This window comes from Channa argus, chromosome 3, assembly GCF_033026475.1.
Source record: "Channa argus isolate prfri chromosome 3, Channa argus male v1.0, whole genome shotgun sequence".
NCBI classification, from domain to species: Eukaryota; Metazoa; Chordata; class Actinopteri; order Anabantiformes; family Channidae; genus Channa; species Channa argus.
The window spans coordinates 20,460,651-20,483,574 of record NC_090199.1 but is presented as its reverse complement, the minus strand read 5'-3'; the positions used below and the strand labels follow the sequence as shown (position 1 = coordinate 20,483,574).

Sequence of the window (22,924 nt, the reverse complement as noted above, 5' to 3'; positions counted from 1 at the left end):
ACATAATCCCTGGTGGTGCTAACGCTATGACTGCATAAAGCTAGCTGCCGACGGTACCAATGGTTGTTTACTGTAATCGCCAGGGATGCTGAAGTAAGACAACCGCAAACGATGATGCATCTTGATAACACAATGATTTCTGGTTATTATTATTTTTTTTTGTTTACTCTTTTTGACCTCCACAGTCAAGCTAATCGGACTGGGCTCTAACGTTTAGGTCTACCTTTGCTGACACATGAACCGATTAGCTCCTGTGTCCACCTCTGGCTACTCACCACCAAAGCTTTGTTATAACCCACGGGAAATCACACGCGTGACCTTATGATACATTATACTCAAACTTGCTGTTAATTATAGATAGGTTATTAACAATGCATTTACCTGAGTTGACGGACTCCCGTTAATCGTCCCCTGACTGTCAAACAACGTAAAACGGACATCATATTTCTATGTAGCCCCTCCTGTTTTACTTCTGACCAATCAACAACTTAGATTAGGCAAAGCTTGGCCAATCAAAAATCCAAGAACTGGTCCCCTCCCCCACCCTTGCTATCCCACCCATCTCGAAATAAATAAATAATCGTTGTCCAATGAACTTAATCGGAGATAACTGAGCAATCAATGATTGGATAACAGGAATGATTGGCATATTCCGGTAACCTATAAAAACAAAGTAATATAAGGGCGTGATACAAGGACTTCGGAGCATGCTGAGATTATTAAAGATATGATGTACTATAAATGCTGATATGTAATTTGAACTTTATTATTCCGTTGACAATAAAGACTTTCCCTTTATCTTAAAGATTCAAGGTTTAACTAGTAAAGTTTGGCATCCCAAAACAACCTAAGCATCCCGAACCTCCAATTAGTTCTTCACATCAGATTAATATCAGTTAACGTTTATCCCCCAGCATATAGTAAATACACATCTATTTAAGACCACTGCAATTAAATTGATAGAATTAAGTAAAATGTAAAGATATTGAGATTGCAAACGAACAAGTGTTTCTTTCAAACTAAAACAACATCGCCCCCTTGTGGAAACTACATCATAATCTACCTTTATAGGTCCTATATCATTAAAGAATTGAGATATACGTTATTTAGTTTATTATCAAAGAAATCGACTCATCAAAGGTTATCGTTTTAAAATACATAGTCTTTATTTGTGGTGTGAGTATCCAGCAATTGGATTACAGTTCAGAAATGGGCTTGTGGGGCCAGTAGGGGTATTTCACCTTGTCCAATTTAGTCTCAGGGAAGGCCTCGTTGAGGTCCTCGATGGTCATTTGATCAAAGGGGATCATGTTCTTAAAATTTGTCAACTGAAAAAAAAACATAATAAACACAGACAGAAAGAAAAAGCAGGTTTTAAATACAAATTCCAAGAATAGGTTTATGAGGTATTTTAGCAACTAATGCAATTACAGTCTCACCTGTTTCTCATACTGAGAGATGCGTGCCTTTGATGCTTCAATGTAGACTGATGCACCTTTGCTCTGTTACACACAGGTATAACTATTTGTTATATTGTATTCAGACAATATGCTTCCAGTTCCCACAGCAGTTACAAACAAAGACATACACAGGCATCTACAAGTATTAGGAAGTATTCCCTTTTTTTATTTTTAATTATTTTAATTGATTAAAAGGGGACTGGTGTATCAATGGGTGGAGTATCGAGTTGGGATACATTAAGCTACCAATCCCTGAATGAAACCAGCCGAAGACCGTTGATCATGTAATTTTATTTTAAAAATATTTGTCCATCAAGCTACGAGCTCAGTAAATTACATGATAGAGTAAAAACATGTTTTTCGAATTTTCTTTTGAAAAGTAATTAAAAAAAAAACTCTGAAATCATCTAATTTTCAACAATTCTTTGATATGGCTTTATTTTTCCTTGCTCTTCTCTGCTGTCACTACAATTGACACCAAATTACACTGAAATGAAGTCCATTTAAACTTCACAATAAGTGCTTGATTTGATATACTCTACTCACTCTACCAAGTGAGCCACTGCTGCCCATCTGTCACTTAGACTTAAGTTCTAATGTTATACATTAAGCTTCGCTTAGTGCAACCTGAACAGTTTGTTCATTTTTCTTCCTTTCCCCCATGTTAGTACTCAAACATACACAGTGTTCTTAATTATTGCTACAGTTTAACAAGTTAATATAATATAGATAACATTACATTTTCAGAGCTGTGGAGTTACTGATGACCTGATTAGCTGAATGGATGAAAAAACATTATGTAGGATCAGTTTTGATTTACCTAAGGGCTCAGAACTAACTACTTACTTACTAATCTTTCATTTGACGGGTCACCGTTTTTTCCGTTAACTCTGATTCACTATGTGTTCCATGACGGAAGTCCCTGCAGTGTTTGTGTTAAGTTTAAAAGGACACATGGCACTAAAGACAAGGAAAACTGAACGATGTTCCTATAATATGGCAGTCTCATATTGTGCTTCATGCTCTGCATGTGCGAGCTGGAATTTTTGCAATGATGTAACAATTATTTAATTTTAAGACCTTTAATGAGTAAATGTGAATTAAGGACAAAACTTTCTTAGGGACCCGTGGCCAAAGAAAAAAATTGAAAGGATTTAAATATTTTCTGAATTTTAAGTCATCACTTACAGCCTCAGTCTCCTGTGCATTAATGGCACTTGTTAGTGTGTCAACAGGCTGAGGGATTTGCAGGGCTTTGAACTGTGAAGGAAAAACATTTATGAGTAATCACTGTAATGCAAACAAAAAGATACTATAACTATTTTTTTTAATTATAACACAGCTAAACAACTTTTAAACTAAACGATTGTGACTGAAACAAAGAAAAAGGAAATGTAGTCCTCCTGCCACTACGATTAACCATAATTGACACCATCGCAGTTGACAAGACAAGAATTCAGTTTTTCAAAGTAACAAAACCTATCAGCTAAATTAATTAGATTCACGCCTCTACCCTGGTTTCTGTAGGAGGACTTCTTCTTCACCAGTAAAATGGACTTAAGAAGAAAGGTTTTATATATAAAAATAGCTCATAAACCATTACAGTTTAAGAAGGCCCCACTGATTGCATACATAATGTTTAAGTAGCACCGGGTTCTTAAGCTTACCTTCTTCTCAAACTCATCAACCATCCCTGGTTTGTTCACTGCACTCCTGTAGTAACTCCAGTCAATGGCTGCAGGTGTCTCTGGCAGGGAGGCAAGTCTGATATAAGGAGAGAAGATGGAGTTTAACAGATAACAATGAAGGTACAAAAGGCAACCTATAAGGACATGAAAGATGCAAATAACTATAAAAGTTTAGCAAAAACATACAAATGTGTTAGAGTTATTAAAAATATAAAATGCTGTAATAGCTTAACAAAGAGTGTAGTCCCCATAATATGCTGATATTGTATTGTGTAAACTAATACAATCAGTCAGTGTATCACTGCATGCATTAACTTATGATTTGGACTCCAAATGACCTATAGTGCTTTTAAAAATATTCAACTGTGTGTTTTGCACTAAAGCGTATTAAATCCTCAAACAAACATTTACCAAAAAACAAGGGCAACCTAAGCAAACACAAAATAAGTTTTAAATAACTGCATTTACTGAATCGACAGTAAGAGACAATCAAAAGTCTGTAGTTTTATAACTAACTTTGCAGAGATGGCATCACTACGAGTCTTTAGTCCGTTGAACATGCTCCTCTGGTTTGGTGGAACACGCTCGGCAAATGCCACCCAGTCAATAGCCTTGAGGGCTACACGACGACCGGCCATTCTGACTGTCTGAAAAGTAGAAGGATAATCGCTTTTAATTAAAATAACCATTCTATGAAAAACAACTAAATAATCCTGGCTTCACAATTTATCCAGCTAACTGTATAAGGAGTCTTGCACAATGATGTGTGAGTTTGATAACACAAAGTCATGAGGAGTTATAAGGAGTTAAAAATGTCGTCCACGGACCACAGGGTCAGTGGTTCGATCCCCAGATACGTGTCGAAATGTCCTTGGACAAGACACTGAACCCCAAGTAACTCCTGAGCACCTTGCATGGCAGCCACCGCCATCGGTGTGTGTGACTGGATAAATGTAAAGCAAAGTGTAATAGGATGTCTCTCAATTACCTTTGTGTTGCGGACGTGTTATAGATGCACTGCTGACAGTTAGCCTAACGCTAACTGAACTTAAACAGAGTCACCTAAATACTGTTAAAGCTGTTTTAGCTTGTGTTAATAACAGCCGGAAAATGTGACAGGGACACTTCTGATAAAAAGACAAAGGCACTGTGTCCTTGGTGTCCTTGAATTGAACAAAAATTGTTCCATTCAGACCCTGCAAGACTAGCCTGCGTTAACCTAGCTAACGTCTAACGTTAGCTGTTAGCAAGCTAGCCAAGGTCAGAGCATTCTCTTTTTAACCTCGGAGTTCTCAACAAACACAAGCTGAACGTATCCTTCAGTTTTTTTCTCTGGATGACTATGATAAATGCATAGACGAACAAAATATTATACAAACTGGCTTTATTATGTCATATTTCATTCATTAAACCGGTCCTGTTTGTGTACTCACCTCGCTAATGCCAAATGGTGTGTGCGACACTGCGGTAAAGTGAGCTGTAGTTTCTTGGAACACCGTAGAGCCAGCCGCTGCTAAAGTTTTGCTGCTCTTTTTTCCCGTACTTACGGTATGGGTGCTAAGAATGCCCAAAAAACATGTGTAAAGGCTCTGGAATTGTCACGTTCAGACAAATGCAATAGATTTTATTATTAGTTGTTAAGAAACTGTTGAATTAGCACATTGTTGAAATATGACAAATATAAGTCTTCACAAAACGAATAAAATCAGTAAACGATATAATATGTGAAATAGTGTACTTTCCGTGCTAAATATTATAATTCACTATTTGAAATATAATTAAAAATTATATAGTGCAAGAAATTGGCTTAAACTTGTAATGTAAAACATATTGTTTTAATATGTTTAGAAAACTAAAATATATTGGAAGATACAACAGTAACACAAACTTGCATCATGTTTCCATTCTGATAAAAAAAAAAAACTTTTCATTAAAGGTTACCTGAAACTATACCAATTTTTAAGCAATCTTAATGTACAGTTTTTAAAAAGTACAGGCAAAGTCCCCCTTAACAGCATTGACATTAACAAAGTTATCTTGTTTGCATGCTCATAATTATTTCTTTAGATGTTACCAAATAATTTCCATGCATTCTTGTTTAGAGACTCTTTAAGCTCAAAAGCCACCAATGAAAGTTTCAGGTAACCTTTAATGAAGAGGTCTTTGTCAGAATGAAAACAAGAAAAAAATGTGTGTACCTGCAAATATCTTTAAATATTCTAAACATATTAGTTGAAAAAATGTGTTTCATTATGCATATGAATAAATTTCAATTTCAAATACTGAATTAGAGATTGGGAATATATTAGTAGAAGGATGCTAAGGTTGGAGCTACCAGGCAGGAGGTCTAGAGGAAGACCAAAAAGGAGATTTACGGATTTAGTAAGAGAGGACATGAAGTTAGTTGGTGTGAGAGAAGAGGATGCACAGGGTTAGATGGAGGCACATGATTTGACCACAGAAAGGGAAAAGCCATAATGAAAATAAAATTAATGTTTTTAAATACTTTTATTCGTCCTTTTACGACGAATAAAAGATGTAAATTACTACATTAATTGGTCGATAATCTCTACTTGGAAAAATTAAACGTATCCTCTACGTATCCTTTTTGGCCGTTCCTATTACCCGTACCGTATGTAAGGGGGAAAGGCGCAACAACACTTTAACGCCGGCTCGCTTGACCGTTTTTTTGGGAGGGTATTTGTTTTTAAACTTTATTTAGACATGTAACAAACAATTTGGCATTGACCATGTACAGGTTAAAGAACAAAAACAAGGCACAATTTTGAATTGCAATTGGCTGTATATTAAAATATAACATCGAATAACATGTACAGATATAAGACGAAAGGAGCAAAATAAAATAAATAAATAATAGTCATTATTATTTTCTTATTTATTTTTTGTCCTTTCGGCTTATCCCGAAAGGAGTTCAGGGTCGCCAGAGTAGATCATTGTTTTCACGCCGGATGCCCTTCCTAACGCAACCCTCCCCAATTTCTGCCGGGCTTGGACCGGCACTGCACAGCTGGGAATGGGAGTGGCCTTTTTTTAGGGGTTTGGTGTCCTGCCCACAGACACTTTGACATATAGCCGGGGACCGGGGATAGAACCACTGACCAAAAAATAAAGAAATAAAATAAATAAGTAAGTGGGGTGTGGTCGGGTGCTAGAGGATACAGTTATGTGTCATTCATAATGTTAAAGTCCTGGCATATAGCAAACATCTTCATACCATTTGTGTTATCCATATATTTCAAGGAGGGAAATAAATTATTTTCTAGCTTTCTTAGTAAAACTGAAAAGATACGGTTAATTTTTAAGGTTTTACATTTGTGAATAAAAAACTTCCCAAGTAATAGCAGGGCATTTATAAGGAATTCTGTTCTTTAGTTAGTGACATACCAAATATAATATAATTTCGAATGAAGGTTGATAGTGCAGGTATTTTGGAAGCATACCCATCATGCATGTCGTCCCAGAAGGTTGATGTCAGGTCACAGAAGACAGATAAATTCGAGAAAATACAATTGTTGTGTTCAATGCCAAATCTTTTTCTTATGAGCTAATTTGATGGGTAGATATTATTGGGAATTGTATAATGTATTTATTTTGCCTTAGGTGGTAGAGGAAATTTGAGATACTGTCCTTTTTAGAATTTTGTTGAAATTAATGTTACTCAGCTGGGTAAAAAATATTGACTGCGTCCCAACAAACGACGGGTCAGAACAGCGGAAGTGTTTTTTTTTTTTTTTGTTTGTTTGTTTTTTCTTCATCGGTTGCACGAGCAATAGAGAGTCAACCGCTGCCCCTGCTGGACGTGATGAGTAAGTACATCGAACGACACCTGCGTCTGTTCACACACTACGTCTGCAAGCAGGCTAAGCTTCTTACCTACTGGTCTCACTTTATCAGACCAGCTGTTCCACTAAACATAGAAATGTGAGTAGAGAAAACACTGGTTGATGTTCTAGTGAATTTAACAAACAATTATTTTCCAAACTTCATGTAGGCATATTAGGAAAGGCTGTAACCACCATTTAACAAAAATGAAACGGATGTGAGTGTATATTTGTAAAAAAAACATGTAACTGGGTCTACTTTTGCTAAACTTACACTATCCGCAACGAGAGTGCTTCGTTGAAATGGTTTGGGGTTAAGCTATTTTTTCGTTATTTAATTTTAACCAACATATTGGTTAAATTCAGATTCAGGACACAGCGTTGACGAGTCTAAAACGTCTGGCGCAGCTTTGGGTCCAGCGTCTCACCCGCGTATAATCACATGCACACACTTTAATTTGAGGCCAAGCGAAAACGAAATGAAGATTAGCACAAAAAGAATTTTATAAAACTGTTAATGAAAATTATTTAGTTCTTCTAACAATATTCTGACACTTTCTGAATATCTGACAAGATGAAGCATAGGTAGTTAGGCCCAAACGTGCGCAGGTACGGCACTAGGTCAGTGACCTCATTGTCTGCTGCTTTCTAATTGTGGACAGTATAGCCTATATAGTAAGAATTTGTGGGTTGTTTTTTTTTCCGCTTTGCCGTTTTGTTTTGTTAAAATATAAAACAAATAAATACGTCATGTGCCAAATGTGTTTAGACCATTTTGAGATCTAAACACAGAACCTGAAAATATAATAGATGATGATAGATATCGATCAACCACAACATTATTACCACTTGGTGGTTTGGATGTGGTCATCATAGGATTTAACGTGTCAACATCGCAGTTTGCTGCGTAGGAGACTCTGAAGCTACAGTCGCGTCAGAAAGCTGACCCCTGTACAGCACCACATCAACACCTCTCTTTAAGATCTCTTAAAGTTGTGGCCCCTCGGTGTGTCCACTGAATATCTACCTGCCAATTTACCTTTAAGTAAATCATATATAACCTATTTTGTATTGTTTGGATGCATGATTGGAAGATAGACCATAATTATTCAATCATTTTTAATACAATTATAAGAACAAAATAGTAGGGCTTGTAGACCGGACGTTTGACAGGCCAGGTAAGAGCTTTCATTAAAAAATAAAACAAATAAATAGAAATAATCTGAATCTTGTCTAATCTCAAGCAACGTATAGCTTTAATCATCATTTTGTAAGGACGTTTCTTCCATTTATCCCAATTATTCTAATAAAAACTGTAAACAGTGAAAAATGGGTACAATAAGTCAGGCGCTTCCAAGTCATGTATAATAATATTTATTTACTAAAATCAGTTTTTACAAGTAACTGAACATTTAGATAAAGTGATGTATGTACACAGTACAGATACAAAGATATTCAATAAATACCACTTTTCCTGCTGCTCTTTAGGGCTTTATCAACACTAAACATTTTATTTACACTTACAGTAAAAATTCAGCAAAAACCGCCTATTATCACTCCCATAAAGGCCACGTTGTGAGAGTAAAAAAGATCTAAAATACGTGTTTTCTAAAATATTATTTGATCCATGTTTACAAAATATAGCCTAGAAATCGTGACATGAACCGCTGTGAGGAAATCGGCCTACAAACATTCACACAGCAAAACGGCAGTTTTACCCGGTGATAATACAAACAGTCTAAGCCGAAAGAGGAGAACTACTTCAAGTCATACACTGGTCTTAAGGCACTGACACCGTTTAAGTACTTTTAAATGGTTTTAAGCATTTTTTGCTTCCCCTCAGTAGATCATTGCCTTCATGTCTGGACACTCTTTAAATGTCCAGTTTGTCTTTGTGTGTACTCCTTACGCTTTTGGCTTAAAAAGCTGATCTTTTACATTTGGGGTTTCACCTAAATGTAATTTAGGCTGTGAATCCACAACCCACAGCACTGGACACTGGTCTTGAAATGAACAGAGCAATTAAACTCACTTGGCCTCGTAGCACTCACAGATATAGTAAATACCAACGTGCGTCCCAATGTTTAATTTTTAGTTAAACTCCTAATTTAAATGCAAAAGTGTTTTCCCAAGATGTACTATCATCGCCATTCATAAGTGTATTTCAACCAAGATCAGACGACATACTTTTTCTCTTATATCAAAAACTGACGGGTATACTAGGAGAGATAGTACATCCCATAAGTGACAGGTCCACTGAAGAGTCCCGGGACGGGCAGACTGGGCCTCGGGAAGGCGTTGGACGGGCCCCACGTTGGAGAGCCCATGTGCGCTCCAAGGGGGAACGGCAGCGCGAATGCGGGCAGGACGGGCTTGGATGCCAGCTTAAACTTTTCCAACTCGGCCTCTTGCAGTCTCTTGGCTTTGGCCCTTCTGTTCTGAAACCAGATTTTGACCTGAGTCTCTGTCAGGTTGAGGGAGTTGGAGAACTCGGCTCTCTCGGCGATGGAGAGGTACTGCTTCTGGCGAAACTTGCGCTCCAGCGCCAGGAGCTGGGAGGTAGTGAAGGGCGTGCGAGGTTTCCTGTTGTTTTTATGTTTCCTTAAAGTACACGGAGTTGGACTTGAGCTTCCTGTTAGAAAAAAATACAAAGCAAATTAGCTAGGATACATAAATTGGAGTTTAATCGAACGATCATCCCAGCAGGTGAGGCCTTTAAACATCCATGGTGCAGCAAGTAATGACAATCCAATAAAAGATTTTCCGTACATTTTCCTCTACTTGAGGGTCAGTTTGCATCACAAACAGATCCGTCCTGCAAACATTTAACTAGATCATTCAGATGTTTTATATTTGCTGCTTCCGTGTGTAAAATGTTAAGAAACGTTTAGACTAAATTATAAGAAGCATCAAATTGGCAAAAACCCAGCGCAGCACCTAAATGTCACTTTATCATTAATTAACTGGTTTGCAGTTTGTCAGACCAAAAGAAGAAACAAAGAAGCGAGGGACACATTTACGCCCAGGGGCTTACAACATTACCATCACAGTGACACAACAAGAAAATTACAGTTTTGTATAACAACTCTTTGCAACAATTCTTGCAGCCCCTATGATAAGCAGTAAAACGCTAAATAGAGTGCGTCCACATTTCTGAGCTCATCACTTCTGTAAAAGTGGTGGGATGGACTTACGAGGAGGAGTAGAGAAAGAGGACGTCTGGAACCAAGTGCTCTGATCTTTCTCACAAAACTGCGGACTGCCCTCGCTGGAGCTATTGGAAACACCCTGCGAGCTCTCCGCGGAGACCTTCCTGTCCGCGTAAAAAGTCCTTGGAGAGAACTGCGCTCCTTGCCCCGCCACAGGCTTGGGCAGGGCCAGATCTGAGGGAGAATAAGAAGTCCGACAGGTGGTCTTCTTGGAAATCAGCGACTCAACGCTAAACGGGAGGCTGCTCCGCTGCAGTTTGTATCCTTTTTCGGTGGTCATGTCTTTAAGCTGAAGCTCATCTCCCTCTGTATCCGTCTCCTCTTTTTGATGAAGCAGTTTGGCGTCTTGGGACGGCGACCCCTGCAAAGGATTCATTATGATGCAAGGGGAAGGGGCCATGCACCTCCGAGTGGCCGGGTCAGAGGAATGGCGTTGCTGAGGTCTACAGTGTCCAATGTGTGTCTCTGCGCTGTCAGCGGTGCCCGGTAGCTTTTACGCGCTGGACGGGGGCGTCTATAAAACGACAGGGGCTGGTCCCCTCCCCGTTCTCGCCAATCAGCTCGTCAACTTGGCCTCCTGACGTCTGCAAGGGTAGTTTTGATTGGCCCGTTTTCTTCCAAGGGAACATCAATGGGCCTTTGAAAGGAAGGAGAAGTTAATCATAGAGACCCCATGCCGTGCTTGGGGTCTATTGGTGGCTCTCACAAAGTAGCTTAGTACAATTTTAGTGCAATTAAGCAGTGGGGAGGACTCTCTTGACCGTTTACATCCATTACCCGGGGACTTCTTCCGAACTATTCAGGGAATTACTGTCTTGAAGCTGATCAGGATCAATATTAAAGCAATATGGCTATTACCTGAGCGTATGAGGTAGAGAAAAACAAACGAAAACCATTCACATTTGTTAAAATAACATAGTCAAATGCAATACAGGAAATGACAATAAATAAATATGTCGTAAAAAATAAGTGGATAAAACAATTCCAAGGAGAATCCCACAAAGTATCAGGAAAATGTGCGCAGCCAGGACAGAAGTTGATAAGGTATGACTTTTGGTCACACAGCATTACAGCAATTTAAGGCCTGTCATGAGCCCTTCTCGCTTCACAATGGCCTCAGTTGAGAAGCAACAGGCGTTTTCTTTCTCCAGGTCATACTATTTAATAAGCCAGACAAGTTGTGTTTCTCAAGGCGCCAGTCTCGGCAGGATCAAAAAGGAAGATACCTCGGGGAGAAAAGGCGACGGTTAACTCCACTTAACCAATTGTCCTCCAAATATTTCATAGTCCACTGCATGGAGCTGGGAGGAAGCGAGTGCTGACAGTTAACTGTTTCACGTCTAGTCTGACAACGATGACGGTCAATGAACTTCATTTTGACATGTTATAATACATTGGTAAGATCAATAGCGATCATTTCAAATGTTTAGCACTAACACGAAGCAGCACCTCTGCTGTCTAAGATTTTATTGCTCAGCGGTCTGCAAATGCTGTTGCAGTGGTTATACTTCACTGTGCTGTATCTTTGTCGGATCATCATACTTAACGTATGTCAAATCAGGTAAAAGTAAACTTAGGTTGAAAAAAAAACTACACGAGTCCATTATCAGTAAACTGTACCTACCTAAAGTAACAATATTGAAAGATACTCACTGCATTGTTAATTGGTTGGCAACTACTACTCCTACAATCTATAATACATGATCATGCTTTAGAAAGACTTTATACTTAACCTGTAAAACTATTAGTTTGATAAAAAGTTCAACATTTTACCTATAAGGTGTAGTGAAGTATAGGCTTCATAAAAATTGTAATAAGTAAAATACAAGTACCTTAGAAATGTTCTTAGTTTCATACCTTGTGTGCACATTACTGGTTGTTGTCAATGTAATATTTCTTTGTCACATATTTCACCCCTAGAGTCTTACTGCACTTGCAAAGAGAGATGTAAACTCCCTCAAATGTCATGAGGGAAAAACTAAATTCTTTCCTTTCAAAATGTCCAAGCTGATTAACACTGATCACATTAAACATGTCAGCAGCACAGCGTGGCCTCCTGGACATTATCAGTTCAAACCAACACCAAACCCCACTGAGAGCTCCACAGCCATCGACACTGTCCAGTGTCAGTGTTGCTGTTCGCCACACGGTGTTCCTTTATTAACCCCCCCTCCACACCATCATCCCTAATTGCTTAACTAGATGAAAAAATTAATAATTAGCCTGTTAGCCTTCTTAAGTAATTGGCATTGTTTTATAACCCTATGTCACAGTATATCACAGCTTTAGCTGCTGTTTTCCAATAAAACAACTAGCGACAAAAGATTGTTAGATTGACAAAATAATTTATTCAGATCACAGATGGTAGGCCTCTTCAAAGTGTTCAGGTGCAAAGAACAATTTAGTCCTCATCAGGGAAAAATCTCAGCTTTTGGTTGATGATTCATCTTGAGCAAATCCTGATGTTGAGGCTGCTCCTTCATTTCCTATCTGACAAAGCCGTCCCTCTGTCTCCACACACACTGGGGGCCTTTCGTCACCCAGCTGGTTTGGGTTTAAATCCCAGTGACCGTGCCCTGTTTCCCTCTCATCCCCATAGCGTCGAGCAAGAAGGGGGATGAGAGTTGGCCCTGCAGAGTGCACGGACTCATACAGGGATTCATCCGATACAGGTACATCTAGAGATAAATCTACACAAGTAGTATGGTTATTGTTCCTCTCCTGGTGTTTTGTCCAGTGTGTTTAGCTTTGGGGCCCCCTCTCCCCGACCCCAAAAGACATTTCTGTAACAGCATGCAGGCGAGTGAACTATGTCAGAAGGTGTTAGTGAGTTTGAAAGCAGATCTGGCTTTCAAGGCCAGAGCGAGCGCAATGGGAAGCTCTTTCCCCTCAGCTGGCACCAGAATTGAAAACCTTTTCACATGCATGTGCGGGGGCCATTTCTATAAGTCTAATGTTTTGATGAAACCACTTAACCAGTTCATAAAGTGCAAGGGCTAAGTGGCAGTACAATGAACTACACGACAAAACAATGTTCTATACTTTTTTAAGTGATTCTCCATTTTATCTCGAAGTGAGTAAAACTGAACTCTTTATGTGCGCTGCTGACTTTGTGGGAGTCCATGTTGAGCGGGTGTCTGTGTTCCATCAACAATGTGTAACGTCTCTGCTGTATGAGGCTCTCTGACAAACAAACAGATCATTTAGAGGAATGAACAAGCCGTGGAACCCAATCCCCGTGAGACATGTCCACTGTGGCACAAAGACCTGAAGCTACAAGCCTCAATGTGATGGACACTTTGCTGACACGACAGAAAGTGGAGGGGAAAGTTACTGTACTGTTCTCAGCATCTTCACAACATGTACCTCTTGCTATAAATTTTGCCTTTATGATATTGTACCAAAGCTGCTCCATGCACTTAGATTTCTGCAGGGAATTTTATCTGTCTTATCACGTATAATTTCCTCTGTCTGTCGACACCTCGCTTTCTTCACATAAGGTGACCAGCTTGGCACTTTAACAGCAATCCAAATAGCAGTTCTTTTGGCAGCTCAACTCTTTGGAAAAATCTTCCACCTTTCATTTGACTTAACAAGTCAATCCAATCCACATTAGACCAGCTTCAATCCTGCACTTAAATGCTGGTTTGACATTTTCTGCCAAAGCCACTTCCTTTTGTGGCATCAGAGTGCCCTGTATTTGAATGTTAGGTAATGAGGGAAATATTCCTGCCGTGCTTAAGCGAAGGAAGCAAATTGCCTTCATCATGGCTTCTTTTTTGGACATAAAAAAGCAATCAGGCCACAGAGTGTCCTTTGGTATTATAGCTCTGTTTTTGACTGCAACCGAAACACAACAGGGTTTATTTCATTTTACTATAGCAGAAACATTTACATTTTAAACTCATGCTAAAATTAATGTTTGCTCATGTACTGACAGCTGCATTTGAAAATAGCATCTTTAACACTGTTTTCCATTCTAGCATCTTCAAAACAGATGTGTTCGTTGAGGAGGTTCTTGCTCAGCCTCACTGCCAATACAGATTGTTAAGGAGAAAAACCACAAGAGGTGACAATGCAATTGGTAATTTCGTCTGGCTTGCCGTCGACCATAGAAATCCACATTCTTGAGGAAAGTCTACAGACAATGTGAGTGGGCGAGTTAGGTTGAGGACTGGGGACGAGCAACTTTGTGTGGCTACTCTGTGGTCTCATTCACAAACCAAAGAATGTCACCACAATCTCATATGCTCTTAGCAGCCAAAGCTGTATGCTGTGTATTTGAGAGAGAAACTCCAGGGCGGCAGCATCAATTTTCTCTTTTACTGCAGCCTTTAAATCTCGGTGAGGCCAAAACCAGTCAATCTTGTATAAATTGCAGCAATTTGGTACATATTATATGAAATCTCTTCTTTTTCATGTTATAAAACTTTATTAGTAGCTTTTTAAACCATGTTGAAAAAAAAAACAAAGAATTCGTTGCAAATACCATAATTAGTCTTTATAATTGAACACAGGTAAATTGCAGCACAACTAAAAGAACCATTAAATCAGAGTTATTATGTGCAGACATAACAATTCTATAAAATGAATAGAAATAATGATCATAACTATGCCAATACTAACAAAAGCGAGTAGCTTGATATAAAAAACATTATTAGAATAATAAGTATTATAATTGAAAATGCGTTTTTACAAGGTAAAGTCTACGTCTAATGTTTTTATGGTTTTATACTTATAAATATTTCATATCATCTCTTTTATCACATTTTAACACTGCAAGATTTAACATATTGGTTTGTTACAGAAAAACATATTATTATCATTGCAGGACTCTTGTATTTTAAAACCAGCCCTTCTCTATTTTTTAAATGACAACAACTATGCCACTACCCACTTGTTAATTTAACCTGCTATTATAAACAATCAACATCAGCAAAATGTTTCAGTAGATGAACGCACAAAGATCTACTGCTGACGCTTGTCCGATAGTAATAATGTTATTGCAGGCACTAAAGGTCAGAACAAATGTGTGTATTTGAATATCCCAAGATTACAATTTCAAAGTCCTCCCCATGAGAATCAGAACAATGGAGAGGGTGGAAAGTTTAAAAAAGCGGGGTCTCTTTCAAATAAACAAGCATGGGTTGTGTTGAATAGGGCTGCTACTGAGCAGCCGGATTGGTTCTCAGAAGATCGAGAGCAGTTACTGTGTAGGCTCATCTCCTCCCCCTCCTCCTCCTGCTCCTTCTTCACCAGCTGTTAAAAAAACGGGTGTAAACACAAACAACCTGATAGAGCCTCACTACTATAATTTAGCACTTTGCTCCATTTCTTTATCCTACCTTTTATCTCTTCTTCACTCGTCCTTCTCTTCTAATGAACAGAGCATGGACGGGAAAGTAGATGGGGGGTAAGAACTCCCCCTTTATTCTGCCACTGCTTAATGAGCCTTAAAATACAATTGCAGTGTTCTGACTGTGAAGGTAGCCTGCAGGCTAGTGTAAATTAGCAGCGCGAGGAAGCCCGGAGGGCCACGTCTTGCTGAGCGGCAAGAATAGAGAGATGTGGTGAGAGGGGAAAATCCTGTTAGGGCAGTGCATGCGGAGGAATCACGGTGCGTTTTAGACCCGACTGGAGCTCACTGGCCCACTTGTTGCAGCAGCCATCCTCATGGCAATCTTATTGCTGCTGTGTGAGACTTACTGCGAATGTACCGCAGCCATGTGTATTGGCATCCATTATGTTAGATGTCAGTTGTTTGTCACTTTTCAAACCCATAATTCCAGTGAGTTCCACACAATGGCTCTTTTGAGCCACTACTACAATCATCATTCAGTAGTAGTCTCCCACATTGCATATGTCCTCTTATGAGCTCGAGGTGCTCTTTTGACCGCTCCGCTAGGCATCTGCTGCCCATAGCCTGCCCATATCTGCATTCTAATGCACATATCCTGCTGGGATGTTAACTTTAGGCCCTCAGTAATTGATGGCTTCCACACTTCAGCCGAGTCCCCCCTTTTTCCTTCTCCCTGCCGATTGTTGGTATATCTCTGTGGTTTGGGGGTCTTTCAGTCAACCATTGTTCTTTTATGGAGGAATTATAATAGACTAAAGGAGAGGGAGAACCGAGAATGAGTGGAGGGGGGAAGAGGGGAGAACGGAGTCACTGCTGATATTTAGTGAACTCCAAAGGGGGAGTTTTCATTCTCATTCTGCAAGTTTGGCACATGCCTTCTGTTACTAAGTGGCAGTGCTTTGAAAGGGCGCCTTGCATTTCCCATTCTGCGGCTCTGCTAGGTGCCTAGACTTACAACCCTGGCAGCTGTTGGGCCTTCTATGCAGCTATAGACTCCTCTCCACAGGTGAGCTCCCCTACCAAACTCCCAGTCTCCACTTCACTCAATAGGCCTTTTTTTCAAGTCTTTTATCAGTAAGGAAAGGCTAAGTTTATGTGTGCCACTCACAGAACTGCAATTCGTGCTTATCAAGATTGCAATTAATGTTATTCAGTGTGTTACACATGCAGTTCAATGTGATTTATGTCTTGTTCCAGCATGATCTTCTCGGGCTCAGTTTGATACAAGATGTTCACATATCTGTTTGTGTACAGTAATCACAATGCCCACAAACACAAGCATCATCTTTCTGTGGCAAAAGGGATTTAATCCTCCTGAGACTTGTCACAGATAAATAACTAGCAAAAGCAAATTTATGGAAATAAAGAACAGTCGATTAAATGCATTCGACAATAAAAATAAGAAATTCACATTTTTATATCTAATTTCTCCCTAATTTGCCATAATATAATGTTGCATACACTTTGTGTTTATGTGATATGATAAGTGGCCGGTGGTTGGGGCTGTATTTCTATAAGGCCACAATTACTTTAAAAAGCTATTGGCTGGATTGGTAAACCACCCCAAATGATGTTGTTGTTTTGGTTTGGGCATGTTTCAGCACCTTTTCTTTCTTCTGAATTCAGTGGCTGAATTTTTTCTTGTTTATTTTCTTCTTCTCATTTTTGTTCTCTGTGATGTGAGCTGTTACATATTACTCCCGAGGTGTGGTTCCTCTTCCCTCAAAGGCTTCCACTGTTTGCCCCAAACTGCTACCAAGCTGGGCTATCTATTCATTTGGTTACTTAAGTGTAATTGCTCCCCTTTGAAGCCTCAGAGAGGCAAATCATTTGCTTTGGCCTGGGGGCAGTAATGGTCACCGAGCCAGCGACCCCCTCCCGGTCTGAGAGCGTCGGAGAGCCTGTGAGAGGCCAGCTCCCATACGGAGAAGAAATAATACAGCCAGGGCCGCTCAATTTCACCTCCCTTTTCATCCCATTCTTTGAAAACTTTTTATTAACAACAGCTTTCTCTCTCATACCGGGGCGCCAGGAGAGGGGAGGAGAGGAGGCAGAGAGGTGGGGAGGGAGAGGAGTGGAGGTGGCATGAGAGGATATCTGCAGCAGAGGAGGAAGCTGGAGGGGGTAGCAGTCCGCTGTAGATGTCTGCTGGATTCTCACACACTCACATGCACATGTACGCACATGCACATACACACATCATCAATAGTGACAGGTCAACGAGACATTGAAAAAACAACCTACCCTTTCTCTCTCCTCCCATGGTTCACACTGCTAAACAGGGACTCATGTTTCATATGCCATAGGCCTCTGAGCACACACACACACAAGTTTGTGTGTTTTCTAGTATGAATACGTAACTTGACATTTACCCCGTCGTACGCTCCTAACAAAAATATACTTGCAGCTGTATACCTGGTCACCTTAATGTACATAAAACCATGTATTTGACTTGTTGCCAGAAAGGCCCCTTCCTAGCTGTGTCAGACTGCGGAAATATACAGCAACATAGTACACAAAGACCCCATTTAATGCTGTAAATTACTCCGCCACTTACTGTAATTGTCACAATTCTCAGCACATTGATATTGTAATCTCATAATAAGGTAATGGGGGCTGAAACTGTGTACAGGAGCACGATTAGGAGGCTGTAGCACAGAAAAAAAGAGGTTAAATATCAGGGAATAACATTTGGTTATCCATAAAGAGGGATTGCATATTGTATGTTTTGTGTTTTTTGAAGGCATTATTTTTAAAACAATCCTAAAACTGACACTGCAACTCTTTTCTTTGCAGCTTGCAGTAATGAAATGTTTAGGTGTTTTTTTTCTTCTAAACAAAAATAGGAGATTTCACTAAGAACAACTGCCTTTTAATGTTGGAATAGCTTCAAATATAATACTGCAGTTAGATGAATAATGTCAGAGAGAAATAGAAAAACCCCCTTTGAGAAAAAAAGATTACCTCTAAATAGCAGGAGTTGTCTTCAAGACACTGTGGAGCCAAATCAATGTGGACAGGCATCCATAAAAGGCCAACCTGGTTATGAATGCTGCATTTTACTTGTATCATTTTGACTTTGAGGTTTTTAAGAGAGAAGCATTCCCTGCAGTCAAGCCAGATGGTAACAATTCTTAGACATATTACGAGCTGCTCTCTGCCAAATAGCATACCTTTGGGCTATGTTTTCAGTGGGCTATAAAAGCCAATAATGTAATTTTGATCTATTTTATCAGATATCACCCCAGCCGGCTACGTTTATATAAGACAAAGTTTAAAACAGGACAAGATTTCTCTCTGTTTTGCTTTTCACTCTATAAGTGCACAATTTTCAATATCTGACTCACTGCGTGGCTTTGCTTGTTTGAATTCACTGGACTGAGATGTGGATTGGGCCAGAATGGTGAGGTTAGCCTCCATGTTGTCAGGCTTATGGAAATAAGTCCATGTAAAATAAACTTTACTAAAGGTGCGTGGCTGTCCACAAAATGACTTGTGCAGGCCAGAAAGAAGAAAGAATGGATGATTCTTTGTGGAAGCCCTTAATAAATTTCAACCTTGAACTGTCTTAATGTAATAATGACACAGTAGCAACCATTCCGGTGCTGTACCACACTCTTCATTGGTCTGCAATCAGCTCCATGACTCACTGCTGACCTCGTAATAACTTGTAAGGGAAATCGTAAGGGACTGTCACATGTTTCAGTATCCCATATGAACTGGTATAACAATAAACACACCTGAAATCCAGCTTTAGCCCACACGAACACATGAACACACAGACACACATACACACACACACACACACACACTGTACAAAACAACAGGACGGAGGGCTTGTATCCCATCTGCGGGCATTTCTCGCTTATAATGTCAAAAGAATGTAATTGCCCCAGAAAACAACCACAACAAGGTGGGACGATCGAGGACATTAGCTCAGGTTTTCCATTGTGAAGCTTGTTGTTTTCTTCTTGTCTGTTGCACAACTGCAGGCCTGCTGTGTGGAATTACTTGCGCTAATGGCCTTACACACTTTTGTTGCAGGAAATCAGACAGTCGCGCTGTAGCCCCTAAAACGGTGATTAAAAAACCTAAATTGCATCATGATGTTGGACACTAGCAGGGAAAAAAAGCGCTTCAATGAAGCAAATGCGATAACTGACCAGCTCTGGGACATGTAAACTTGTCTTGTGGAGCTATTGCCTGGTCTCTTGGATTTCATTGGAAAAATAGGACTTTAAAATAACTTTGCCAACTCTGAAGGCAGCTAGTAAAGTCTAATTAAAGATTGCAGTAATAGCTCTGTAATTTGCTCATCTGTGGGGTCATTAAGTGTCTCCCTAGCTTAGTTTAATGGGATACAAGCTACAGTTAAAGAGACAAATAGTTTGCCGTCTTTATGCCAGGCTGACTGTTGTCTGTGGACACTGTAAAGTCAACACAACCTTCATTTGAGATTTCTTTGTACTCTAAAGGTGATAGTCATTGGTGATCCTGATAATTAGGTTAACTTAAAAGAATGAACAAAAAGTATGAATACCTAATCGATGAGGAAGAAAGACATTTAGCTTAAAGAGACAACTCTAAAATCCGAATAAAACAGTGGTTGATAGCTGCGAGCAGCAGCATTTAATCATATCTGACCTTTTATGAAAATGTGCTCTTAATTTAACACCAGAGGGAGAAAAGTAAAGTGTTTGTTATTTGAAGGTTTTATCTTTTTACGTTCATATCCTTCATTGTTTGTGATGCTTGTTAAAAGCCATTGTCAATAACAAACCCAAATTTTCTGTGATAAACTGAGTAAGACAGCGGAGCCTTATTGAGCAGTCTACACAGAGCTGTCTTTGTCTCTCATCTCCAGCGAGCCAGTCACAAAGCCGAGCTTTTCCTGATGACTGAAGTCTGCGTTAACTAAACATTTTTTTTCTCTTCATCCCCTTTTCTCTTTGTGAATTTGTGGTCGTATGCAATCCTTTAACGAGCTCCATCTTTGACCTGGGTTGTATGTTTCCAGAGATGTCATGTCTTGTAAGTCAACGGAAGACTTTAATGTCCACACGACTTAACATTAAAGCGAGGGATTCCTAAAACGGGACTCTGTGCCAGAGAGGTAATATTATCTCCATAAATATGAAATTGTAAATGCTAAATACATTCTACAGATCATGGGAATAGACTGGGAGCAAAGCTATGAATCCAGATACAGAGGACTTCTGTTTTTATTTTTTTACATATAAAACTGAGCAATGAACCATATTCTTCTCTATGTTTCCTTTCTCAGCGTCTATTAGGTGATTTTCTAAATATGAACTTTTAAATTTGTCCCTAAAAACAACAGATGAGGCAATAGTTTTACAGGGATTTAACTAGCACTTCTCAACATTAAAGCCATCAGAAAGTACATTACACACAAATTAGGACCCAGGCAGCTCTGCTCGTTTTGCTGTAAATGCGTTCCCTGTCGTTCCTGGTAAAGCACATAACTTATGTCTTTATATCTTTAAAAAAAGAGAAGAGGAAAAAAAAAACGAGAAGGACTTTGGCCTTTGACCATAAGTGACATGCTTGCCACGGCATTGTTTGAGGTTTTTGCAGACCTGTAATCAAATTTGGGAAGGTTTGGAAACCTATCGTCATAGTGCGCTCTCCAAGACAGAATGATGTCCAGTAAAAAAAAATGGAAGAAAAACTCTCGCACACATTCCCCACTAAGTACGAGACTATGAGAAAATCTACTTTTTAAAAAGGAACATGCGCCTCAAAAAGAATTTCTCATGCACCATGAAAAGTGTTCCTTTTGCAAATACAGTTGTTATGTCCTTAGATCTGTTTGTTTTGTCATATTGCTCCCGGGTTGTTTCTCTTTCAGGAAACCCTGCTTCAATTAAGTGTGATGAAACACACGTGTCCCTTATCAAGGGCCAGCATCTTCTACTGTTGGCCTTTGAAATGACACCGGCTCCACGGGGTAATTGGGTTTTAAAGGAGGATTCTCCTAGGGTGCCGCTTCTTGTGCCTGTTGGCACGGATCAGCTGACGCCCGTCGTGTCTATAGAGTTGTTATAAGTGATCATAAGTGGTTATGCATGTTGCTGCAGGGATGATAGTGATCCCTGGAACCAGCTCTTTTTTAAAATGTGAGGCCCCTGGCACACAGCTAGACTGCTTGTAGGCGTGTGACTGAATCTGATCAAATTATATGGTTGTGACTAAGTGCAGGTTCATCTTTGAAGATTTCAGCTCCGTCAAAAAGAACGATTGTGATGGTGGAGTTTGCATTTTGATCAAAATGACCTCATATTTAGAAAATAGACAGTTATATGAGTAACATTTTTGTAAGCTTTTATTTTAATAATGACTTTTACATTTTACATTATACTTTCTCTAGCCCCCCACCCCCACAGACACATACACACACACACACACACATATGTCAGCATGTGACTCAGCTGCTGCTCTTCTTGCCCTTCTCACAGGGTCTGATGATCTCCAAACCTCAGCCGACATACCACAATGAGCCAGTGTTTATTGTTATGCTCCGTTTGCGTCGCGTCACAAAAACAACAATTTGCAGCCGTACATGAACAAAAGACTTCACAATAAAAGCTTGTGACAGCGAGCACTTTTTGTGTTTTTTTTTTGACTCTCAAGTGAAGGGAAAAAGATAAAGTTTATCCTCCTCATTGCTGAAGATAGGTTTGCGCTCAGAGGCCATTGTGACATAGATGAGGTGAGCAGAATGGAAAACTGATTCCCTGCAATCATCTTCTGTCATCTTTTGTCTATACTTGGCCTCACTTTGGCCCAAACTCCAGTCATTCCCTGTTCAGGCCGCTCCTTTGAACAGATGAACTTGTTGTAACCCTTTTTGATTTTGTTTGTTTCTTTATATGTTGTGTTTATGTTCAACCATAAGCTTTCCCATGATTTGAAAATAAGGAACCTAATGACTACGTTGCACCAAATCACACAAGCTTTAACATCTTTCAGCTAACTATGGAGATCCCCTAAAGCACTCTCATAATAGCACAGGACTTAGAATGAGGTTGTATATGAAAAGAGTGCTGAGCTGCCAGGGGTACAGAATTGCTGTTAAAGCTGTCAACAGGAAGAGCGGTCTTCATGACTACAGGCCAAGGGCTTTAATTGGCTGTGCAGGAATTTCTGCTGTGGCAAACTAATTGACTCACAACTCCCCTGTGCTTTGTCAACATAGGGAAACGCCACTGGGCCGATAACTAGGCAGCCTCGTAAACCAATCTATAACCAATGGCCAATTTGAAACACGTGTTATTGGCTATTTTATGGCAGGTCCCCTCACACAGATCCTTTCAGGTTTAGACAGCAACACTTTCTGAACAGT

At 39.6% G+C, this 22,924-nt stretch overlaps 3 protein-coding genes across 9 annotated transcripts in view; all 3 read right to left on the bottom strand.

Annotated features, from left to right (window-relative positions):
- pnpla6 (patatin-like phospholipase domain containing 6) overlaps nucleotides 1-502 on the bottom strand; it is a 33,204-nt gene extending 32,702 nt beyond the window's left edge. For 4 of the 7 annotated variants that reach the window (XR_010913871.1, XR_010913870.1, XM_067497714.1 and 1 more), the window contains exon 1: nucleotides 382-502. The gene's annotated coding sequence lies outside the window, so the exon portion shown is untranslated. The remainder of the gene's footprint in view (nucleotides 1-381) is intronic. The other 3 variants (XM_067497715.1, XM_067497716.1, XM_067497718.1) reach the window with 1 other exon arrangement.
- Nucleotides 503-1,141: 639 nt separating this feature from the next.
- Nucleotides 1,142-4,690, bottom strand: LOC137124403 (ATP synthase subunit d, mitochondrial-like). Its single transcript, XM_067499303.1, has 6 exons — nucleotides 4,582-4,690; nucleotides 3,665-3,795; nucleotides 3,128-3,224; nucleotides 2,649-2,720; nucleotides 1,440-1,502; nucleotides 1,142-1,328 (listed from the first exon to the last, which is right to left on the bottom strand). Exons 2-6 carry the CDS (start codon nucleotides 3,784-3,786, stop codon nucleotides 1,197-1,199), a joined length of 486 nt encoding a protein of 161 aa, XP_067355404.1. The 5' UTR covers nucleotides 3,787-3,795; nucleotides 4,582-4,690; the 3' UTR covers nucleotides 1,142-1,196.
- A 3,658-nt stretch (nucleotides 4,691-8,348) lies between these two features.
- Nucleotides 8,349-10,684, bottom strand: LOC137124550 (homeobox protein MSH-C-like). Its single transcript, XM_067499619.1, has 2 exons — nucleotides 10,185-10,684; nucleotides 8,349-9,622 (listed from the first exon to the last, which is right to left on the bottom strand). Exons 1-2 carry the CDS (start codon nucleotides 10,597-10,599, stop codon nucleotides 9,210-9,212), a joined length of 828 nt encoding a protein of 275 aa, XP_067355720.1. The 5' UTR covers nucleotides 10,600-10,684; the 3' UTR covers nucleotides 8,349-9,209.
- Nucleotides 10,685-22,924: the final 12,240 nt, after the last annotated feature.